The sequence below is a fragment of the Mastigoproctus giganteus genome, chromosome 10 (genome assembly GCF_048544385.1).
Source record: "Mastigoproctus giganteus isolate SK-2022 chromosome 10, ASM4854438v1, whole genome shotgun sequence".
In the NCBI taxonomy this organism is placed as follows: domain Eukaryota; kingdom Metazoa; phylum Arthropoda; class Arachnida; order Uropygi; family Thelyphonidae; genus Mastigoproctus; species Mastigoproctus giganteus.
The window spans coordinates 212,834,930-212,858,119 of NC_143584.1; the positions used below are offsets into that span (position 1 = coordinate 212,834,930).

General features: G+C 38.5%; 1 protein-coding gene across 1 annotated transcript in view; it reads right to left on the reverse strand.

Annotated features, from left to right (window-relative positions):
- The window catches only part of LOC150079865 (uncharacterized), a 49,799-nt gene that overhangs the window by 8,717 nt on the left and 17,892 nt on the right, over positions 1-23,190 (reverse strand). The window contains exons 2-3 of the mRNA XM_090382239.1: positions 5,341-5,454; positions 648-800 (exon numbers count right to left, since the gene is read on the reverse strand). Coding sequence (XP_090238365.1) covers positions 648-800; positions 5,341-5,398 — 211 coding nt within the window. The 5' untranslated portion in view covers positions 5,399-5,454. The remainder of the gene's footprint in view (positions 1-647; positions 801-5,340; positions 5,455-23,190) is intronic.

Below are 23,190 nucleotides of genomic sequence, written 5' to 3' on the forward strand. Positions count from 1 at the left end.
TTGAGTGGACTGGGGTTCAAACCCGTGATTGACGATTTATTATGAACTCTATTGACTTGGTTGTCGTGCCGGAGTAAAAACAAGATTTATTTACTATAAATTTTTATTTCAACTAATGGTTTTCTTAAAGTTAACATATTGGAGGACAAAGAAACTTTATTGTAACTCTCCAGAGTAGGCTTCCAAATAAGGTGCAAGGTGTATTTAGATAAAATTCTAGTTCTTCCTATATGATTACTGACACTCAGAATTTGATCAGTTAAATTCTCGTAAATAAATAGACCTCAATTTTAGATAGTTTTCTGTTTTATAATTCTGAGAATAATAGAACAAACTGATTAAATCGTTTCAGCCGCAAATACCTCACACATAGACACACAGTTTTGCTCATCCCTATACTAAACTACACGAATTTCGATGTACAGGCATGTAGAAACAGCACCTGCGAGCATCATACATCACCAGGTAAATGTCACAATCACTTCCGTAGACTTGGCCTTTCTCCAAAAGAATATTTATTGGATCATTGGCGAATAGCCAAATCATTAACGATGACTATGTATCGTGCGAGAAGAATGGTAGAAAAGCCACAAAATGAGAACAAAAAAAATAAATTAAATAAATTGCCATTACACTGTGTTACTTACCATTCTTGTCCCACTGAATAAATACTTCACATCCATGCTCGCATTCGTGCGTCAGCATACTTCGCGCATCGAAACTGTCCTTAATACACCCAGAAGTACGATTCGTAGCGTCATCTGGTGACCAGCTGCAGACGTAACACTCTACAGCTAAGCCTAACAGTAGATACAAAGGTAAGAAAGGGAAAAATCCATATCTATAAATAAAAAATAATGAACAAATTTTACAATTTCAAGCTTTTTCGTATTTACTGATAAAACTATGAAGTCCAGAATTCCGTATTCATCGCTTAATAATTTCTTTTCTGGAGTACTTCGAAATCTTTCTTAACTTTTCATTCTCTTTACCTCCATCACACACCAATGGATGCAATTTCTTATACAATTGTAAACCGGGAACATTCTATAAATTCGATGAAAATACCAGAACTTTGTTGAATACCCTCCTTCGGTATTTACTAAAGGATTCGAGCAACTCCGAAAATTATTCTTTTATCAAGAAAAAAGGAAAAAAAAAAAAAGAAAAGAAAAAGGAGCCAAGTGCGATTGTCATCCTTTGAGCACGCTCCGAATTTCTTCGTCAGATGATAAGAAAGCGAAAGAGAAATTTCTTTTCAAACTCACACCGATTTTCGATACCGTCGTCCATTGCCTGTAAGAAACGGAAATCGCTATCGACCTTTCAAACCCATCAGCCTACTCCCACAGAAGTGAGGTCGCGGTTGTAAAAATCTATTCATAAGTTTGATGTAGCGATGTGTCCTGCAGATTAACTTTCTTCTGCTGAGTCGACTTTAGAATGTCACAATCTCCAAAACTCCTGACGCCTTCTAAAGAGACAGTTTTTGAATCGAAGAAAACCAATAAAGACGGACCAAAGTATGAACATTTTAAGTATTTTTTAATTTATTTTTTGATTTTCATTGCGCTTTGTAAGGAGAAGTTTCAGGAATCCTTAAATACTTTAGTACACGGCACAAATTTAAAAATACGCGATCTATTTTTGAAATTTAAAAATACAATAATAATAATAATAATAATTAATAAATAAAGCGTTTGTATAATTATCAACATGATGTGGCGCTGACGTTTGTTATTGCTTGAAGGCAGACGACTATAAGTTTATTTTGATCTAATAAAATGGCTGGAAACATAATTAGAGTTTAAAATTCAAACAAATGCCAACATCTGCTTAAATAGGTAAAGAATTTGCATTTTTCTTGTGAGCATGTTTATCAAACTTCTAAGCAAGAATGTTAGGAAGGTTTTCGAAATTATCCACACTAGTAAGGTTATTTTATAGAATTTGTGAAAACCGTATTAAAATATTGAGAATAAAAAATGGTGTAAATAATAACATTCAGATAAAATATGAAAAGTTTCAAGAACCTTTATGTACTTTGGCACAAATTCAGAGGCCTGAAGAAATTGTAAAATACGTGATCTACTTTTGAAATTTAAAAATACAATAATAATAATAATAAATAAATAAAACGTTTGTACATTTATCAACAAGATGTGGCGCTGATGTTCGTTATTGGGAAAAGGGTGACAGACGACATTCAGTTTGTTTATTTTGATCTAATAAAATGGCAGGAAAGAGAATTAAAGTTAAAAATTCAGACAAATGCCCGACATTTATTTAAACAGGTAAGGATTTTGCTCCATTTTTTTCTTGTAAGCATGTTTTTTAAATGGCTACGCAAGAATTTAGGAAGGTTTTCGAAATTATCCACACGTAAGATCATTTTATAGAATTTGTGAAAATCTACGAATTAAAATATTAAGAATCAAAAACATTCAGATAAAATACGAAAAGTTTCAAAAACTTTTACGTACTTTGGCACAAAAGTGATGCTCTGCACAAATTCTAAAATACGCAATCTATTTTTGAAAATTAAAAATAATAATAAATTAAACGTTTATATATTATCAACGTGATGTGGCGCTGATGTTCGTTATTGGAAAATGAAGCAGACAACATTCGGTTTGTTTATTTTAATCTAATAAAATGGCAGGAAAGAGAATTAAAGCTAAAATTCAGACAAATGCCAACATCTGCGTAGGTAAAGAATTTTTTTTTTCTTGTGATTATGTTTATTTAAATGTCTAAGTAGAAATGTGAAAAAGTCTTCGAAATTATTCACACGCGATAAGATTATTTTATAGAATTTGTGAACACTGGCTAATTAAAATATTGAGAATAAAAAATGGTGTAAATAATAACAGTCAAATTAAATACGAAAAGTTTCAAGAGCCCTTAAGCACTTTGGCACAAACGCGGTGCCCTGCACAAATTTTAAAACACTTTTAAATTTAAAAATATAATAATAATAATAATATCTATGCAGCTCCAGTACTAAGATACTCCTTTGGGGTCATAGATTGGAGTAACACCGAGCTAGAGGATATCATGCGAAAGACAAGGACAATGATGACCAAGAACCGCCAACACCACCAGAAGTCAGCAGTGGAGAGACTAACAGTAACTCGGAAAGAGGGAGGAAGGGGCCTGATAGAGCAACAGAAAACAGCGATAGTTAACCTGAAGGATTACTTCGAGAACAACACAGCACCACTCCACCAGGCCATAAGCAAGATAGATAAGTGGTATACCCCACCCAACCTAAGCGAGGAGCCCCCTCCCGCCCAGATGGCACAAGAAACGAAGCTAGAAAGATGGGCAAAGAAGACACTCCATGGCAAACACTACAATGGCCATCGATAACATTGCTTCAATGCGTGACTCACAAGCGGGAAGCTCTTCTCCGAGACTGAAGGATTCATGATGGCCATCCAAGACCAGGCAATCAACACTAGAAACTATAGAAAATACATCGCAAAGGAGCCAGGAATGTCAGCTGACACATGTCGACGATGCCACCTGGCCTCAGAAACGATCCACCACATCACCACTGAGTGCAAGGTGTTCACCCAGATTGAGTACACTCATAGACACGACCAGGTAGCTAGGATAATACATCAGAAGCTAGTGAGGCAATACCAGTTCACCAAAGCAAGTGTACCATACTACAAGTACGAACCCCAGGCAGTACTAGAGACCCCAACCCACAAGCTGTACTGGGACCGCGCCATAATAACGGATAAGACCATCTCGCACAACAGACCGGACATAAAACTTGTGGACAAGATGGAAAAGGCTACCTGCCTGATTGACATAGCCGTGCCCAACACTAGCAATGTCCAGAAAACCCATGAGGAAAAAATTAGGAAGTACACGAGCCTGAGACATGAGGTCAAGGAGATGTGGCATATGCAAGAAGTAACGACCATCCCCATCATCGTGTCGACCACCGGTATGGTGCCAAAGACCCTACATAGCAGTCTAGCAGCAATAGGTCTCTCACCTACAAGGAACTGCAGAAAGTTGCAATCCTGGGCACCTGTAGGATAGTCAGAGAGTTCCTCGACCAACAGTAACACCAGACATTGCAACCACCCTGTGTACTTGGTAGCAGTACCCGTCACGGAGTGGAATTCCCCAATCAGGGAGAAGTAATATAATAATAATAATAAATAAATAAAAATGTTTGTTTATCAACATGATGTGGCGCTGATGTTCGTTATTCCAAAAATGAAGGCTGACGATAGTCAGTTAGTTTATTTCGATCTAATAAAATGGCAGGACACAGAATTAAAGTTAAAAATTCAGACAAATGCCAACATCTGCTTAAATAGGTAAATAATTTGTTTTTTTCTTGTAAGCATGTTTATTAAATGTCTAAGAAGTAATGTTAGGGAAAGTTTTGAAATTATCCATACGTAAAATGAATACTGTATTTTATAGAATTTAAATATTGAGAATAAAAATTGATGGCAATAATAACATTAAAATAAAATACGAAAATCCAAAAGCGCTAATATATACGAAGTTTAACATTTAAAAACGAAAACTAAATAAAATTAAGCATTTTTACAATAAATCCATGAAATTAGATGTAATTAAACAACAAGGAAATTTTAAAAATCATAAATAATAATAAATTCAATTAACGTGCAAAAATCTAAAACACTAATATTTTAAATAAAAAAAAACAGTATAAATGTATTTTAATAGTATATTAGAAAAAATAAATTGCAAAATACGATGAATTACCTTTACAACTTCGGACTTCTTTTTCTTTTTTTTTTTTTTTTTTAATGAAGGCAATGAAAAGCAGTAAAATGCCATTTCAACTCAAGATGGCGTAATTTTTATAAGTTCAAGTTGTCTTTAAGTTTTATTATTATTATTATTATTATTATTATTATTAGCCACATGGTGCAAAGAAGCCTGAGGCTTATGCTGCACCAGCCAAAAAAATTGGCTGGTGCAGCTAATTTATGATGATATTCAGCTCAGGACCCTGAGTGTGCCAAGTTCTTGGACATTGTAAGATTAAATGAAACCCGAATATGGTAAATCCTCCAGTTTCGTTCGTTTACCATCCCGATAAAGAAAGTGCGTGACCCACCCTTCCGAGACTTCATCGTAGGCATCTGCCGTCAATATCCAATATGCAAAGACGGTAATCTCCTTTACGAAAAATGTGACGTCATATTTACTCGATAAGTAGAAAATAAACACTAAAAATAAATAAATAAACAAATTTTTGATAATGGCTCGAAATTGCAAAAGTAGTTTGAAAATTTTCTTCTAAGTTACCAACACAGTCTACTTACTACAGACGCTTACCTTGTTGAAAAAATGACAATAAGAGGGTTGCTACTAGAGGGGTCACCGCTCCTTCCATATCCTCGGTGGGAGCTTTTGGGAGAGGGGGGGAAAGGAAAGGGATCTCTGTAATTCCTGCAATCAAAAGAAAAGCTGACTGTAGTTCCAGTTAATTATAGTGGAAGGTTAAGCATCCTCATACACTCTCGAGCAGTCACAACAGGAGAGAAAGTTTTAGCGACTAAAGTGCATTGCACGTCTGTGGCCGTCCCTGCGGATGCTGGGTGTGGTATATCGCAACGGGCCAAACAGACGGGGGAGCGAAAAAGTGAAAAGGCGCGCTGTTCGGTGATATGAACCACCCGCCGGCCACACCCACCAGGCTCCAAAGCTGCGCGGCGACTTTCCGACTAGATTTCTAGTGGTTGCCCATAGCAACAGCTTGAACAGCGTCGGACAAGTTGCGTCAAGGAGGTTAAGTACAGGAGGTTAATAATTGTGCGTAACGGCGAAATTGACAGGAAGGAAGTCGCCGGCAATGACGTCACTGACTTTTAGGCTAAACAGGTAGGTTTTTTTTTTTTTGTTTTTTTTTTTTTGTTTATTATTTATTTTATTTAATAGGGCATTTGGTTCACCGTACCGGAAAGGGGCGTAAAAAGTTTAGAGCGCAGAAGAAAGTGACACTTGTTAAAAGGAAAATGGTTAACTTGAGATCTCGAGGGAAGGAGAAATAAGAAAAAGAATAAAAATAAAAAATACTGCAATGAGGATTTCCTCATATTCTCCTCAAACTTTGGTGGATATTTTTAAGAAGGTTATAATTTGTTTCGAGTATATTGAGAGTAATCTTAAAAGCAGAAAATCAACGTTTGACGATTTATTTATTTCCGGCGAGGGCCTCACAGTAGTTGCAGACTCCTCTTAGACTGTCGAGACATGGAAAGCGCCACGATGGCTGCCCAACGAATTAATAGCATCTAATAAAGAGAAGAAATATTTTGAATTTTTTTTTGCCTCTCGGCTTTTGAAACAAAAAAAAAAAAAAAAAATGCGAACGGAATTCTCCATATCTTTGTTTTGAGAAGAACGATGTATCATATTACACTTGGACTCCACTGACTTCATATTACACTTGGACTTCAATTTATTTCAAATTAGAACGCAGCTGAGTAGTCATACACGACGGTTTAGTAGTGCACGCGTTCGAGTTGATCAATGGTTCAAGCCCACTTGACTGCTAAATACGGCGATGTTTCTTGCGTGAACTACATCCTATGTGGCCTATGCGTTATCTACATCCTATGTGGCCTTCTCGAAATATAAACACAAAATTTATTTATTTTAACAGTGATTCCCAGTTATTGTGCCGCGACACCGCTGTTTGCCACAAGTGCCTTAATGAGTATCACGAGACTCACAGAAAGGCCACTTAAATAAATAAACACCTCTCTTTACAGATGCTATTAAATCTTTTTTTTTTACAGAAATCTCTGACATGACTGTTGCATCCATTTCCACAATCCTTTCTTTAAAAGGTGCCCACGACAGACTCACAGACTCCAACACTTTAAAGTCAGCAGCATTGCCAGACCGTGTGGCAGCTCGTGAGTTATTGATGCCAAGAAAATGATAGCAGTCTCTTCATTCCGGGCGTTCGTGTCAAACACCATTAAGTTGACAGCTGAAGGAGTTCAATAACAACGTTTGTGTCATTGATTCTCTGGTCAGTGACCAGTCTCGTGGTGAATGGATTTGGATTCATTAAACTTCCATATACTTCAAAATCGATTCTCTTTTGCAAAAATTGTTAATGGGTTTTCGTGCGGGAATCATAAGAACTGTTGTTGTTTTCTGGTTTATTTTTAAACAATCTATTAAGAAAATGTCTGCCAGTAAACGCAAAGGTTTAACTTTCAGTTGAATGCTAAACTAATTTGAAACCGCAGACTCGAACCCGCGTTATTCCTATGTGCGTTTTTCCCTTTGCGCATTTATCCTGTCCACAACCGCTTTGACAGATACGTCACGAACAAAATGTTTTGAAGATCATATAACTGCATTCTGACAGGTTTTGCGCTGGAGTATCGTCTTGGATGTGCAAAATCCTTGTGGACTTACCATGACATTTTGAGTTGATGTGTCACGCAATCTAATCATTAAAGTAGTTACTCATATGTGCTTTGGAGCTATTCTTCCAAACAAGATATTCCTCTTCCGAGTACATCCTAGTTGTAGAATATTTTGTAGATTTTATAAAATGGTGATTTTTCATCTGATAATTTCAAAGAGAAAATCTGAAACTCTTGTGCATTGGTTGAATTGAAGGCTGTGAATTTATTGTTTTGGATCAACGCAAGTCAGCCAAAAGGTGTTAGTAATTGGAAACTGCTTGTGTTCCAAGGTTGGTTTGTGTCTTCGAGGAATGAAAAATCCAGGTTCGATCTGGTACAACCAGGTTGATTCGGCAACAATTTGAAAATGTGTGGCCGAGTTTCTTATTGGACCTGAATTTTGTAGTTCCTAATTTTCGAGAAATAAATAAGACTGTTGTGCCTAAGAATAAAAGTAATGGTCCGCTTTAGACATATTTATTTTTGGAAAAGGTAAGATAAAGATTGTGATTAGGTTCCATAAATATCCGGTGGTCCTATCGATGCTTTATCTAATATTTGCTTTTAGAAATAGAGAGGTCATAATCCCATTGTGGATAAGTTCGCATTTGATTACTGACAGTGTCCGAGTATGGAGACACCTATAAAAAAAAAAAAACATCGAACTTTTTGGAAGGGTCCAAACATGGGCAACCCTCTTGGCGAGATCTACAAAAAGGCACACGTATGAGGGAAAGACTTCGATTATGTGGACTACAGAGTTCGGCAACCAGGCATCTTAAAGGGGACCTGGTTAAGGTCTATAAGGCTCTGAGAGGAGTTAGTAAAATGAATTAAGGTGAAATTTTCACTGTTATTAATGATTCCTCTCTCGTGGGTAGCACAGTGGAACTTGATGGGGTTTTCCCCCACCGTGGTTGGGTTAGTCAGTGTCTGACGAGGACAGCAAGTTTTTTCCTATCAAAAACTCGGGGGTTTTTTGGTCCGTCAAAACAGGCAAGCTGACCACAGAACTCACACACAAAGAGAAATTAACACATGGGTAGATGAGGCCATTCTTGAGTAACCGTAATATGCCAGTCTGTTTTTTTTTTTTTTTTTCTTTTTTGGTGTAAATAATTCCAGAACCTGGGCTCATAGATTCAAATTACAGAGAAAAAAAAAAGATTTTGACCAGATTGCAAGAAATTTTCTTTTAGCCAGCTTGCAGAGAAAGGCAACAAGATTGGTGAAGGGAACAAAGGGGTTCTCTTACCAAGAAAGGCTTAAGCGCTGCAAATTGCAGCATCTGGAAACTAGGCACCTGCAAGGTGATATGATTGAGGTGTATAAGGCCTTGAATGGTTTGAGCAGGCTCAATGCTGATGGGATTCTTCCTCTTACTCAGTTATGAGCTTGAGGGGGCATAACTCAAATTGAGGAAAGACAGTTGTAGGATAGATGTGCGGAGGTTTGCCTTTAACCAGCGGGTAGTTGATTGCTCGAACAAACTTCTATCTGTTGTTGTGGAAGTTGATAGCTTAAATAAATTCAAGGAAGGAATGGGTGGGTGAAATGGGATAATTTTTTTTTTTTGGTTGATGCTCTATAAGCTTGTTTTCTTGCATCATATATCTCTACTAATGCTGATACTAATTAGTTAATTGCTGCAATAAGTAACCTCCTTGGGTAGTTAAGGCTAATAGCATGAGGAAATTCACAGAGGTCAGCTGGAGGAGGGAAACATCCTCTGACTGTGTGTTTGTCCCGGAGTATAAACAGAAAATTTATTTATTTATATTAGCCTGATCTAGCTGATTGGTTAGGAGCTGTTGTTGTTATTGCTGAGTTTTAGGAGCATCAGCATATTAGGCTATATTGCGCCATACATGATATGTCTGTAAAGTGCGCGTGTTCTATGGTTGGTTTTCTGGATGAAAAACCCGAATTTTTGAAAGAAGAAAACCATGCTATCAACGCCTGAGATCGACTACCTCAGCCATATTGTGAAAAAGGCCCATAAAATTACTGGCGTCAATGAGTAGAACACAGATGAGCCTAAACATTATGACCACCTACCTAATATAATGTTGGTCCTCCATGCGCAGCCAAAACAGCTCGTACCCGGCTAGACATGGACGCTACAAGATTTTTAAATGTGCCTTGTGGTATCTGGTACCAACACGTAACCAGCAGATCCTTTAACTCCTTTAAAGTCTGTGGTTGAGACGCCGCAGATCGGAGTTGCTGTTCCAACACAAACCGCATATGCTCGATGCGATTGATGTCTGCAGAATTTGGAGGCCAGGACAATAAGGTGTAAGGTGTATTTAGTGTCAGATGGCACCAGGCATTTCCCCCATCTCCGCGTAGTTTTCATTGTGGGTGTACCAGTTCACTGGAAATGCCAGAGATTTAAAAGTGTATGGATATGCCAGGGCAATACCTGGAAGTCTTCCTCATGTTCCGCGAACCAGTCTCGAATAATCCGGGCGGTGTGGCATGGTGCATTATCCTGCTGAAAGATGGCACCGCCAGAGGGGAAGACTGTTGCCATGGTGTTTAGGTAAGGTGTAAAGTGTGTTATTGTCATACGGCACCAGAGGTTTTCCCATCTCCGCGTTGCTTTCATTGTGGGTGTACTTGTTAGCTGAGAAATGCCAGAAATTTAAAAGTGTGCGGGAGTTGTTCATATGTAGCGTCGTGCACCGTTGTTCATCTGGTCATTTAGCCGCTAGACCCCTGCTGTGGCCCAATATTGCCCTACTTACGCCGCGTGGAAGCAGACCAGTAACTCAGTAGACTCAGTTTTACTCTGGCAGGTCATGTCGCTGTCAGTCTGTTGGCAGTTATGCTGCTTTTAGTCTCTTCTCAGTTTTCGTATAACTCATGAGAGAAATCCCCGTCTTGGTGTCTCCTCCAGTGATCAGCGTACTGCTTTTAGTCTCTTCTTTGTTTTCAGTGTCACTCATGGGGTAATCCCCCATCCTAGCGTCTGTTCCAGTTGTCAGCGTTCCACTCTCTTCCAGTTTTCATCGTGTTACTAAAATCCCTTCACATATTTATCCCCCAAGATGGTTGCACTGTCCATAGGGGTAAATATGGAACCTAGAAGGTGGGCCTATTGAAGAGTTCTTTATTCATCAAGCTTGGTTCATGTCATAAAACTTCAACATACTCTTTTCGATAGTCTCGGCAAAAGTACTGGAAATGGCAAAGTACTGGAAGGACTAACTTTGTAAAGAAGAATTCTAAAACTAAGATACGTTCACTAAAAGTCTTCACTAAAAGAGCATCGTTTTGGAGCGACCTCTCTTGGGTGGAGTAGAGAGAATTAAGCTGCTGATCTAATTCCGTAGCTTCTCTTTAATGCCATTGTCCCGCGTGAAAAGAGTGAAATTGCGAAAACAAAATGGGCGAATACTTTTTAGATGAAGTTGCTGGTCAGAGGACCTGATAACATACACAAGATATACGGCTGAGCACTTAACCTAATCTGTGAGACAAAAGCAACTTCGTGGGTTACTAAATTGGTTTAGGAAGAAGGTATCTGAAGTCTGAGTAATGCATACTTGTTGACTGGCAGATAAGTTGCCTAGTCCCAACAGTTACGTAAGATGGGCTTGCTTCTGCGAAACAAACTCCAGGCCCTCCTAAATAATCAACGGTCTCCATATTTGTACATGTGGCCCTCGTGGGTAACACAGTCGGTAGAATCGCCGTCCTCCCTCCACCAGGTGAAAAAGACAGATTCGAATCCCGTTGATGACAACAGGAATTTTTATGGGCCTTTTTCACAACATGATTAAGTTAGTCGGTCTCAGGCGAGGGTAACATGGTTTTTTCTCCCGGAAACTCCGGTTTTTCGTCCAGCAAACAGAAAACCAACCACAGAACACGAAATTTACAGATAGTATATACGGAGCAATATGGCCTCAGTTGCTGATGCACCTAAAACCCAATAACAACAACAATATTTTTCATTTCCTTTCCGTCATGATTGCATTTTTTATATACGTAAACAATGTTTGTTTATCTTACCCAAGCTCTCAACAAACGCGGTCACCATGGTACCCATGATTTGCTCATATATATGATGGTCCTAAGTCGGGTGTTTGTAACTCTTGTTTTTCGATTTCTGTTGCTTACGTACTCTGGTAATAATTATTATACAGTATCGTGTAATCACACGCGCTTAGATCTTGAACAGCATCATCAAAGCCTGTCCTACTGTTCGATCAACAAACGTCATATCAATGTATGATGGGAACCATAATTAGATTTGGAGTTGAGGGTTGAACCACCTTTTCGGAATATACTGTTACATATTGGGATAATTTAATCCATAGTATGGGATTGAATGTCTTCTTCTGTTTGGCTTTGCTTCAAAGCTACTCAGACTGTGAGGCGTCATAGGCGTCGGCATATTATGTCTAAATTGTGTACATTCTATGGTCCGTTTGTGTATTCTACCGGATGAAAAACTAAAGTTTCTGGTGGGAGACGTTCAACCCTTTCCCGAACTTGACTAACTCATCCGTAGTGGGTAACAAGCACATAAAAATTTCATCCGTCTTGACAGGATTCAAAAAAATACTGAGCTTAATCATATTATTATAATTTAATGGTGTCAAATCATTTGAAACAAGATGGCAACCCATACCCGTGTATTGGAATCTTTGATAATTGATGTATCCTGAGGGGGATGTTTTCGTTTCGGTCCTCCAATTTTTTCAAGGTGGTCGCCATTCAAGTTATAAACCGCCGTGTAGCTCCTGTTTATAGATCCAACAAAACCAGATGTACAGCACATACGAGGGGCGTTTGAAAAGTTCGTGGCCTGAGTATGAATGGTTTATTTGAGGAGTCTGGTAACATGTTGTTTTTCAGCATAAGTGCCCTTTGGAGCCAATACACCAAGAAAGTTTTCTCTTGGGCCTCCAGGAACTCATCCACTAAAGCAATGGCATCACTGTCGGTGGGAAAAGGGATGCCATCCAACTATTTTTTTAATTGAGGAAATGGATGACAGTTCGATGGTGATAGATCTAGTGCATATGGGGGATGGTTAAACATTTCAAATCCTCACTCATAAAGAGCAACTATTTATTTGGACGAAATCCTTGGACTAACAATTAAAACGAACTCGAGTGCCACCTAACGGAAATATAAAATATATATTTTTGTTTATTCGTTATAATCATTAACAGTGCAATATTGAAGAATTTCGTTTTATGCCTTGGGACAGCTATCAAGTTAGAAGAGTTTTCCAATTCCTGTTACGGCAGCTACCACAACAGCGCTCAGTTAACGATGAACCATGCAGTTTAAATGTGGCGTTTGCGAACATGCAGATTTATTGTCATACAGAAAAAAAAAAGAAAAAGAAAGAAAGCATAGACCAAATAATAAAATAGTACAGTCGAGTATTCTTATACAACTCAATAATCCAAACTGTTAGCTTCGGTATGACTCATAGATCAATGAACTGCAGTTGCCAAGCTGTCTGCCCACCAGTTTTTTTTTTTTTTTCTTTAAATAAACTCTCCCTTCCAATCTGACAACTTTGTTTATCATTTCGATCAATCCTTTTGCAAGCTTTGTAGATGCATTCAGCAGTCAACATCCACATTTGCAAGCGAGGTGTGTGACACTTTATGAATGTAGTAAAGCTTTCAATCATGGAGGATTAGCCATGCACGTAAGAGACAGATCGAAGGAGACAGATAATTAAGCACTATTCTAATGTTCCTCTGAATCGAACACCAAATCGTAAACATTAATCATAAAATTTTTCGATATTTCACTGCTTCAAATATAAAAAAAAAAAAAAACGCCGGTAGAGGGCGTAAAATAAACAACATATGGTTTTGTTTATTTTTATACATCGCCAAGAGTCACGGAACCAAGAAGTCTGTGACTGCAAGTTTGTTCAAGGATGGAGGCTTTGATCGATTTTTTTACATCTTGGTCGATTTAAGTGTGAAAAAAAAAAAAAAAGATTTGACTTTCAAATGACCTTGTTTTCAGTATTTGTCATTTTACATCAGTAAAAAATAGATATTAAATGGGTACTTATGACGTCAGGAATTTGACAACAAAAGCTCTCGCGAAATGTGGCGTCAACTGCATCATTAGTAGTTTTGACACGTGATTCATTACGTCACCCCTCCAAAGCGTCTGTTGATAATCTGCTGAAACCTCGGAAAGTTTTCAGCAGGATCAAAAATCAACCAAATATGGATTTGTATGATCTTCCATGATTCTTATCACCGGAAACAGAAGTACCTGTTATTTCCTGAAAAAAAAACAGTAGATTATTTTCTAAAAGATATTTCTTTCTGACAGGTGAAGGTTTCATTCTTTCTCCACCCATCTAACATCTTTGGTCAACTAGGTTCACTCAGGCAGTGAGAACAATCAAGTTCTTCTACCTCTTAGCTTTACGGCGCCTTTTAAGTGGCTTAACAGCTTAGCGAGTGAGGAACACGAAGAAAGGCATGGCCTACATTTCTCCGGTTCTAGAACATCCTGGCAACAAACGATCCACCAACGTTCTGCTGTAAAATATTGATTTGTCTCGAGAAACAAATCTTCAATGCAGTTGGACTTGTCTCATCTCTTAAAAATCATTCTATCGTTTCATTAGAAGCGTACCATCCAAACTACTCCAAGTAAATATCGAAACGACATTAACTTCCTTTTATTTCAACCATAAACTTCGCAACTGTATTGGACCGAAACGTTTCCAGGTTGCTCAACATCGCAAAGACTACTTTCCGACTTATTTTCTCCCGAGAACATCTCTTTGCTGCAAAGCCCTGTTACTTAGTTACAAGGAGACTGATAAAGCCAGTCTCTTGAGTTGTCTCTGGTAATAAATTTTTCCTGAAATATTAAAACCATAACTGCTAATGGGAAGCTACTGGTGCTCCCTCTGTAGTCATTCGCATTTAATGTATCACAGTCAATCAGCTCTAATCAATCCAGTCGCTTGTTCAATAAACAACATAAAGATGGTTGAAGTATATCGCAAGATAGAGATAAAACAGAACGGACAGCATGTGTAGTTGAACTCTACTCCAGATTTCCCAGGAGATAATAATTGAAGTGCATTTTATATTTGCGTTGCACTTACGAAAGATATCTTAGAAGCTTATTTCTGTGGTTTTACTTTTTGAGAAACCTTATAAATTTTCTAAGAGAGGAATTGAGGTGAACTAGCACTTTTCGTATTTATACCAACCACAAGATTCATAATATTATGAATTACCCATCAGGAGGAGTCTTAAAGTGGCAGCAATAACTGATTGAGTGAAGGAACGTATTAGGATACAGAAGTACACTGACGTTCTAAAAGTTAAAGCACAAACAAAAATAAGTTGGACATCTCCAAATACATTAGTTGTACTTTGATAAAACTTTAGGAAAATGTTTGATGAAATGAAACGTACACCAATTAAAATAAAATCTGTCCATCTATGGTTTAGTATGCTTTTGTTATAGTAATATTACGAGTCTTCCATTATTTACCTCTCTCGTGGGTAGCACAGTTGATAGGATCGCTGTCCTGGCCACACCGGGTGGAAAACATCCGAGTTCGAATCCCGTCGATGATGGGAGGAATTTTTATGGATCTTTTTCACAACGTGACTGAGTTGGTCTCAGGTGAGGGTAGCATGGTTTTTTCCTCTCGAAACATGGTTCTTATGTCCAGCAAACAGAAAATCGACCTCAGAACACACGCAATTTACAGACAGTACACACGGAGCAACAGGGCCTTAGTCGCCGATGACCTAAAAACCCAATAACAACAACCATGATTTACCGCTTACTGTTTACTTTGTGAATCGTGCAAAACCATCAAGTTTACCTGTGCCAAGGAACGATGTCTTGACAAACCACCCAGTGTTCAAATATTTATTCCTAATTAGTGGAACCTTCCTGATTACTGCTGTTTAGGCATTTTGACATCCCAAACGTCTCAAATTCCTCACATGCTGAATGCGAGCTTCAGTTTTGAAACTGAGGGGTAATAATTTTTCTGATGACCATTGACGCTCCTCTGATGTTCGTGCCGTTTTCCAAATCCAGGAGATTTATTATGATTTTTCAAGAAACTTTTTAAATTACTCTGTGTATGCATCATATAATAACGGAAAACAAGATACGCTCACTGACCTAAAAATTAGACACGTTTAATAAATGTCTAATATGGCCACTTTTTCCCAAATTGCAGTCCACACAAGTGGCTACTAGATGTCTGGTGGAGTCTTGCTCAAGGCTTGACCATTTTTCCATCAAGATAATCGTCCACTGCTGTATTGTGGTCGGTAAAGAACTGCGAAGCCTAACTGCCATTTCTAGCCTATTCATGACATTCTCAATTGAATTCAAATCTGGATAATTAGACCAACAGGGAAATATTGGAAATCTTGAGACTGTTCCGCGAACCATCCAGATACAATTTTTATATGATGAATAGTTGCATTGTCGTCTTGAACGAACCATCGTGCCGTCCTCCCCACACCGGGTGGAAAAGACCTGAATTCGAGTCCCATCTATGAACTGAGGAATTTTTATGGGCCGTTTTCGCAAAAGTGTGAGTTAGTCGGTCTCAAGCGAGGGTAGCATGGTTTTTCTCCCGGAAACTCAAGTTTTCCTTCAAGCAAACAGCAAATTGACCACCGAACACACACAGTTTTTAAAGATATATTATATACCACGCAATATGGCCTAAGTTTCTGAGATATACCTAAAACTCTACAACAACCAGGCACCCAACCCATTAACGATGCTAGGTGATATTGATGGTCAATATTTCCAGTAAGCTTTTAGCTTCCTTTTTTTTTTTTTTCTGTCTTACAAGGAAGTCTGCCCTATTTTAAATTGCAATTTATGTGACTCCTACAACTTCCTCTCTTCTTGGCATAGATGTTGTCACTATTGTGTCGCAAATACCGGTTTTATTTACGATTATGACTGCTTTCTACCCACGCCCAACAGACAGAAACTCTGGAATGAGTTCATTCTTATTTTACTCATGCAACAAGTCTCACAACAGCTGCATAATAATTACATTTAAATTTCAAAATAACACCTTACGGTAATAAAAGAACTTTTACAGTCATGGTCATATCAGCAAGGGCCCATCTACGTTATTTATGTCTGGATGTTTGTCGCATTCCACACAAGAGGGCGCTTGTGCATAAAAGGGAACACTATATCCCTGGAAAAGGTGCAGATGTCCATTGTATGGTGAGCTTTTACATTCAGAATCGAGTGTTAATTATCTGCTCTATTAATTTACTCGCAATAACCTTGACCAACCAGTTTGTCGTGTAAAGAAATTGCAACTTTCCCAATTTCACCTTTGACCTTGACTTGCGGGCGCGCCCTTTTCACAAATGACTCACGCACGTGTGTCCTTCATCTGATCTTGTTTTTTGACTTAATAATATCAGGTAAAAAACTAAAGTATAAATAATCGACTCCAAACCGATTTCAAAATCTGAAAGAAATTATGATTTCTTTTTATTCTATTGTGGTATAAAAAATAGAGTGGAACCCAGAATATTGATAGAGTTTTAAATCGCATAGTAAGAATCCCAGACAAGGAACGGTTTGTTAGCAGCCAAATTCGTTGAGACACTCCATAAATAAAAGGTGAGGGCCAGAGAAATGGGAATATTACCCAGAATCTTGTTGAACTTAATCAAATCACATCTAGAGGCGCTTACTTTCAGTAACGTAGAATGTTATTGAATCAAATTCTAATGACCCAAATGGTGCAGCTTACGCCACAGTTCCAGCGAGGTTGCTGGTGTTATGCATAAGGTAGAGGGAGGTCATCAATTCTGACTCAATGATGGCTGTAGTGGGCTGTAACCTATAAAGATATCACAAACCCTCATTTTTGAGATTGAGCAGCTAAAACTCCTTGAAAAGTGTATCCTACAGAGAAGGTTGTGAAGTTTCTTAACCAATCATATTCCATGGAGGTTAATGGATTTAGTTTCCACTTAAAAGGCTTCTGGATATCATCAAGTCTTCGGGAGGATTGTCAGATTGGTTGAGGACAGTTTTCTGGGATCGCATCGAAGTCCGTTGTGCTATAGATGATTGTAAATTGGAGTTCATGGTATGCCACAAAAGACGATAATTGATCAGCGCAGCATCCAGTATTTAATTAATTGCTGTAACAAATACTTTTTTGTTTATTTTTACAGCAATTATTTCAAAAAACACTTCTAATAGTACTTCTGGCAGTAATGTGTAGCCTTTGATATTTATTCCCTAGATGAGCTTGAATATTTCCTCTTGGGCTAAATTGTCCTGTCTACTGTCACTGCACCACAGCGAAGCAAGAGGTGTGGCTGGATTATTAAACAATTATGTCCTTGAGACGTGAGTTGACTTTGGGAGTGACACCTTCTTACAAAGCCGATTTGATAACAATCTTCAATATCGCTAACCTTGTACCGTGCAACCCGTGTTCCTACCGGCGTTTCTACTAGCAGACGATTGTCGGTTGGATAAGGGGCGGAGCTGAGTGCAGGAGTCTAGTTTTTACACTATTCTTAAAAACCATTAAGACCTTTGCAGCCTGGAGATCGACTGTATGATTATACGTCACCATATTAATGATTATTGTTACTTTTTATTATTATTCAAATAGTTTTTAACCATGTATTTATTTGTGTACAGTACATTCACTCCAGATCACGCACTCTAGTACTGGGGTGAAAGTACTCATCTGCTTTCATTCTACAATGTTGACAATATCTTCTATATCGTCAACATTGTAAATCAAGGTTACCCTTATATGAGTTCTTATTAGCAACATCATCTAGGAACTGGTCCTAAACTTATAATTAACAAAATAGATGGAACCGTGAGAAAATAATCAGTACATCTCATAGGCTTCAAAACTGGACTCTGCTCTGACTTTTACAACCAACATTTATACATTAATGTCCATTGTCGAATAGCATCAAGTGGTTTGGTATGGACATTGTCTTGTTGAACCAAACATGGTTCTGTACAAAAGACTGCCATATCGTAAGGAGCATGGCGTTTGTCCAAAATGTTAAGGTACGCTTCGGCATTCATAGTTCTTCACACAACCACTAAAGATCATAGGCTATACCATGAGAAAAAGAACCACACCATAAACCCACCTCCTCCGAACTTTATTGTTCGCACAATGTACTCTGGCAGCAGACGTTTTCCAGGCATCTTCCACACCCATCCAACTGATCGGAATAGGATTTAGCGATCGTCTCTTCTGACCATTTACAGCGTTCGTGCATCATGCAAGACAAGGCCTCTGATTGTAGTTGATGATGCTTAGCTTAAGATCCGCCTCTCTCCAATGAAAACCGAGCCTGTAGAAATCTTTACGTAGTGTGTTTGTAAAAACTTCAACTCCTGCTGGCGCCTTAAACACCTAGCTGATGTTTCGCAGGGATGCCTGATGATATTGTCAACGTCGCTGACAACATCACCGACTTTGGATGGAGAGTAGGCTGTCAACCAATTGCAATAATGGACAAGCCAGCAATGTGACGTCTGACAATGATACCCTTGTCGAAATCAATGAGCTCGGCTCTACCTACCATAAGGAGAACAACTTGTTAGGCACGTACGCCTTCCTTATATACTGGCCCGAATTACTTGTTTATTTGGGAAAGTCCATTGGACTATAAAAACAGGGGTGTCCCGGTACTTTTCTGGAGACAAATATACATTTGTTCGTCCACTTTTAAATGTTTTCTACTAGCACCATCTATGGACAATGTTAAAATTGACTAAAGAACATTGTAATCAGATTGGTTATTGAAATGGAATAAACGTTTCTAATAACTACAAATTTTAGTGGTAAAGAAATCCCCATTACTTTTTTTTTTTAATTGCATATCATGCAACTGTGGTAATGGGAAGATTCAGTCTGATTCCTCTAGGTCAGAGAAAAAAAAAACTCTATTTAACATTAATTTTCATCAATGTTCATCTAATGACGCCTGTTCTGTAATATCCGAACAGGATATTACAGAGCAAACTGCACGCCACTCTCACCTACTGTAGGTTTTCTCCCTCCCTAATATTATACCCCACTTCCCACGAACGAGGGACTCGTAATGGACATGTATTGTTAGATGACGTATTCTCCCCCCGTGCTGAGCAGGCTGATTGATGGCTACTGTGAGTACCCGTCAAATAAGCCTAATTTGCCATCGATCTAATTCCTCATCAGACCGGAAAGGCAACATTACTTATGAGATCTATCCATGGAATGCGTTTCCTCAGTCAGTCAAAAAAAGCTATTCTCTCTTTCTCTCGCTCAGTAGCCCGTAGAAACTGAGCTTTCTCTACAAGAAGATCAGCAGTTTTGTGCGGCAGTGCATTGTCATGAAGATGCAAAACCCGATGACCTAACTTTCCTCGCCTTTTTTCCATAACTTCAGCTTTTAACTTTGGCTAACATAACAGTCCGTGTTATTGTGGTTTAGGTGCAAGATAGTCAATTAACATTTTTTTTGTGTCCCAGAAAATTGAAGACAGCACTTTTCCAGCTGATCGTTGGGTTCAAAATTTTTAAGAGTTTGGAGATCCCTTGTACTTCCACTGCATGCTTGAATTTAGGATTATAAGAATGTAGCCAAGTTTCATCGCCAGTCACCAAACGGGATAAAAATCTATATGGATTAATATTCTCTTTTGATGGCTCCACCCTCTGATGTTTTTCATGAATCTAAAAGGTTTTGAAACTTTGGACATTCCAATATGCTCATGTATTATTGTTGAAATGCTTCCATGGGAAATATTGAGTCTTTTTTTAAGTTCAGACACTTTAATTCTACTGCTTTATAAAATTTTATCTTCAAGGATGGCATTTATTTCAAGTTTGATTGCTTCAGATGGCTGAACAGATCCTGGATCATCCTCAACCGTCCTATTTTGAACTCTGCCGACCATCTTGCAACAATAGCATAACTGGATGATACATCCCCCAAACACTGGTCATTTCTTTCATCGAAAGAATCTTGTGAATTCTGGGAATCACCAACATCTACTTTCAAATGATGGTGTTGATTTTTAGGAGCATCAACGACTTAGACCATATTGCTCTGATGTGTATTACATCTATAGAAATGTGTTCTCAGGCCCGATTTATATGTGCGGGATGAAAAGCTGGAAATAAATCACGGGGGGAGAACACCACAACCAGATTGAAGACATCATTTGAAATCATTCATCGACAGGATTATAACCCAGACTTCTCCAAACGAGTGACAAGTGGAGAAAGATGTAATTCCGGGATTATTTTTTTATAATGTTCCTTGTATAATTTTGTTTCAGTAAATAGATGGACAATTTCCAACACATATGTGTTGGAAATTGTCCATCAACCAGATGACCAACCAGATTTTTTTGTAATAATCGTCAGGATTTTTTTGGCGGGAGTTCCTAAAAAAAAATGCTCCTTGTGACTTTCTATTGACAACAACCATTTATTCTCTTTCTGGTGATAGATAATCTCAGGTTGGACCCCATTACAATCTCCCCAGTGTTGCACAACTCGTTCAATCACCGTACTTCTAGAGGAACTGAGTCTGCATGTGCGTGATAAATGGAGGTGGATCGAAATCGGCTGATTGCTTCCTAGTCCTGCATTGTCGAGGGCTCCTTGTGACTTTCTCATAAGATGAACTGGACAGTGATTAAAGAGGGCGCCACAAGTGCAGTTTCTTTCATAGTTAGAAAGGTTGCCCTATTTCCTAGGTCTTTTATTGTCGCTATGGGTAGAAACAGTTTCCATGAACAGACGACAATAACAGCACTATTCTCGGTAATTACAGCAACGGATATCGAACGATACTACTATCGCCACGATCCACCAAATAGTCGTAAATCTTCGTTTCAAATCGATAATATTCGAAATTGATTTCGCGAAAATGCAAAGTTCTCAGCGATGGTTGCACCGAAACGCCCTCTAGGTGATAAAAGTATCCCTAAGTCGTAGATCAAGTGACAGACTCGATAAGTCTGTGATAAATGAAGATGGCCGAAAAGAAGGAAGATATCGAACATAGTTTTTCTCTGTCATCAGACGCTTGGCGATTTCTTTTCTTTCTTGTAACCATATTCGTATCTGCAGGACTTTAGTCTCTTACTAGACGGGGGTGGGGTCGTTTTCTTTCAACGCGCCGATGAAGCGCGAACAGAAGAAACGCTGAAGGTGTAGATAAGGCGTGTTCATCAGAAAGAACTAGAGAAGGGCAGTGATGAGGAACAGAGCAAGTCGATTGTATATACGTTTACCAACAATTCTTTCTACACGTGTTAAGCCACGGTCCAACATTCATGAATCTTTGAGGGATCTTTCCATCGAGGGAACTCATCCCTATCCCCCCATATTACGAGGGGTGTTTAACGACTAACTGAATTGTAAGCATTAGCTAATGGCGATCCTCATTGTGTCATCCTACCTGCTCTCATGCTGAACGCCAAGCAATAAAGTGATTTAAAGTAGAGGGCGTTATGGTCGCTTCCGGTCCATTCATTAATCTTGGTAGGGACAGTTCGCGTTTAAATTGCTTCCCGGGAAAGTTCGCGGTGTTTTGATAAGGGACTGCGTCTGTCAAGTACAGCCATTTAACATTTCCCATTACGCCAAAGTGTTGGTTGGGGAGAGGCTGTCACTCTAGTAGCAATTCCCTCACCGCATGAACTAATTACATGAACCAGAAAAAGAGAGGAACGTAAAGGGGGAGGGAGGGAGGTTACTAGATGAGGATAGGCTCTCTCTCTCTGCTTAGCGTATCATTTCACTCTCCAAGGTGCGCATCTCATCAAGCATGCAAATCCATGACCACTTTCTAGTAATCATACATATAATGAGCAGTTTAGGATTCTTGGTTAATTCTAAATAATGAATTAAGTTTCCTTTCTTAATTTTAATAGTTATTAAGTGCAAGCAGTGCTATAATTATCTTAGGTTGGTCAGTATTTGCAGTACTTGTAAGTTATAACTAACTGAACCTCAACCACACCAACAAAAAATACTAGCCTCAGTCTGTACGTCAGTACTGAACAAACTAAGAGCATCCATCTTATATTATGGAGGTCCTTCATCACGAGTTACCTAGGCATTGCATTATACACTTTAAATAAAAGATACTGCTTAGGGACATCAAGTAACCAGGTTATGAATTGCTTGCTGTTGACCTAAAACATGGAAATCAATTGCCACTCTTCATACTGCCATTTTGAACTTTATTAGGTCCTCATCAGCGAAGAGATAGACAAAACAGAAATAAAAGTTAACAGACAATCTTATAGACTCTTTATAAATACTCAAGGGCATATTCAAGGGTAGACAGAAGAGGCATATGCCCCCTTAGCCAAAAATTCCAAATTAAAGAAAAAGAACGCAGGAGGCGTTCTAAAACCTGGTTGGCATGCGTCCCCCCTTACGATGGCACTTGGATACGCCACTTTAAATAATGGTCCAAATCTGGATTTGAAATGGTTTGCGTCCAGAGTATTTATAAATAAGTGTAAGAGTGTCTATGCGTTTTGTCTGTTTGTTTCGCCCATCTCTTCACTGATGAGGACTTAATAAAGTTCCAAAATGGTCGTATGGTTCGAAATAGCCAAATTGGCTGAAGTGGCAGTTGGATTCCTTGTTTTAGGTCAAAAGTCAACAATTCATAACCTGGTCGCTTGGTGGCCTCGATTTTTTGTACCTCACGAGATTCCTTTGGTATGCTTT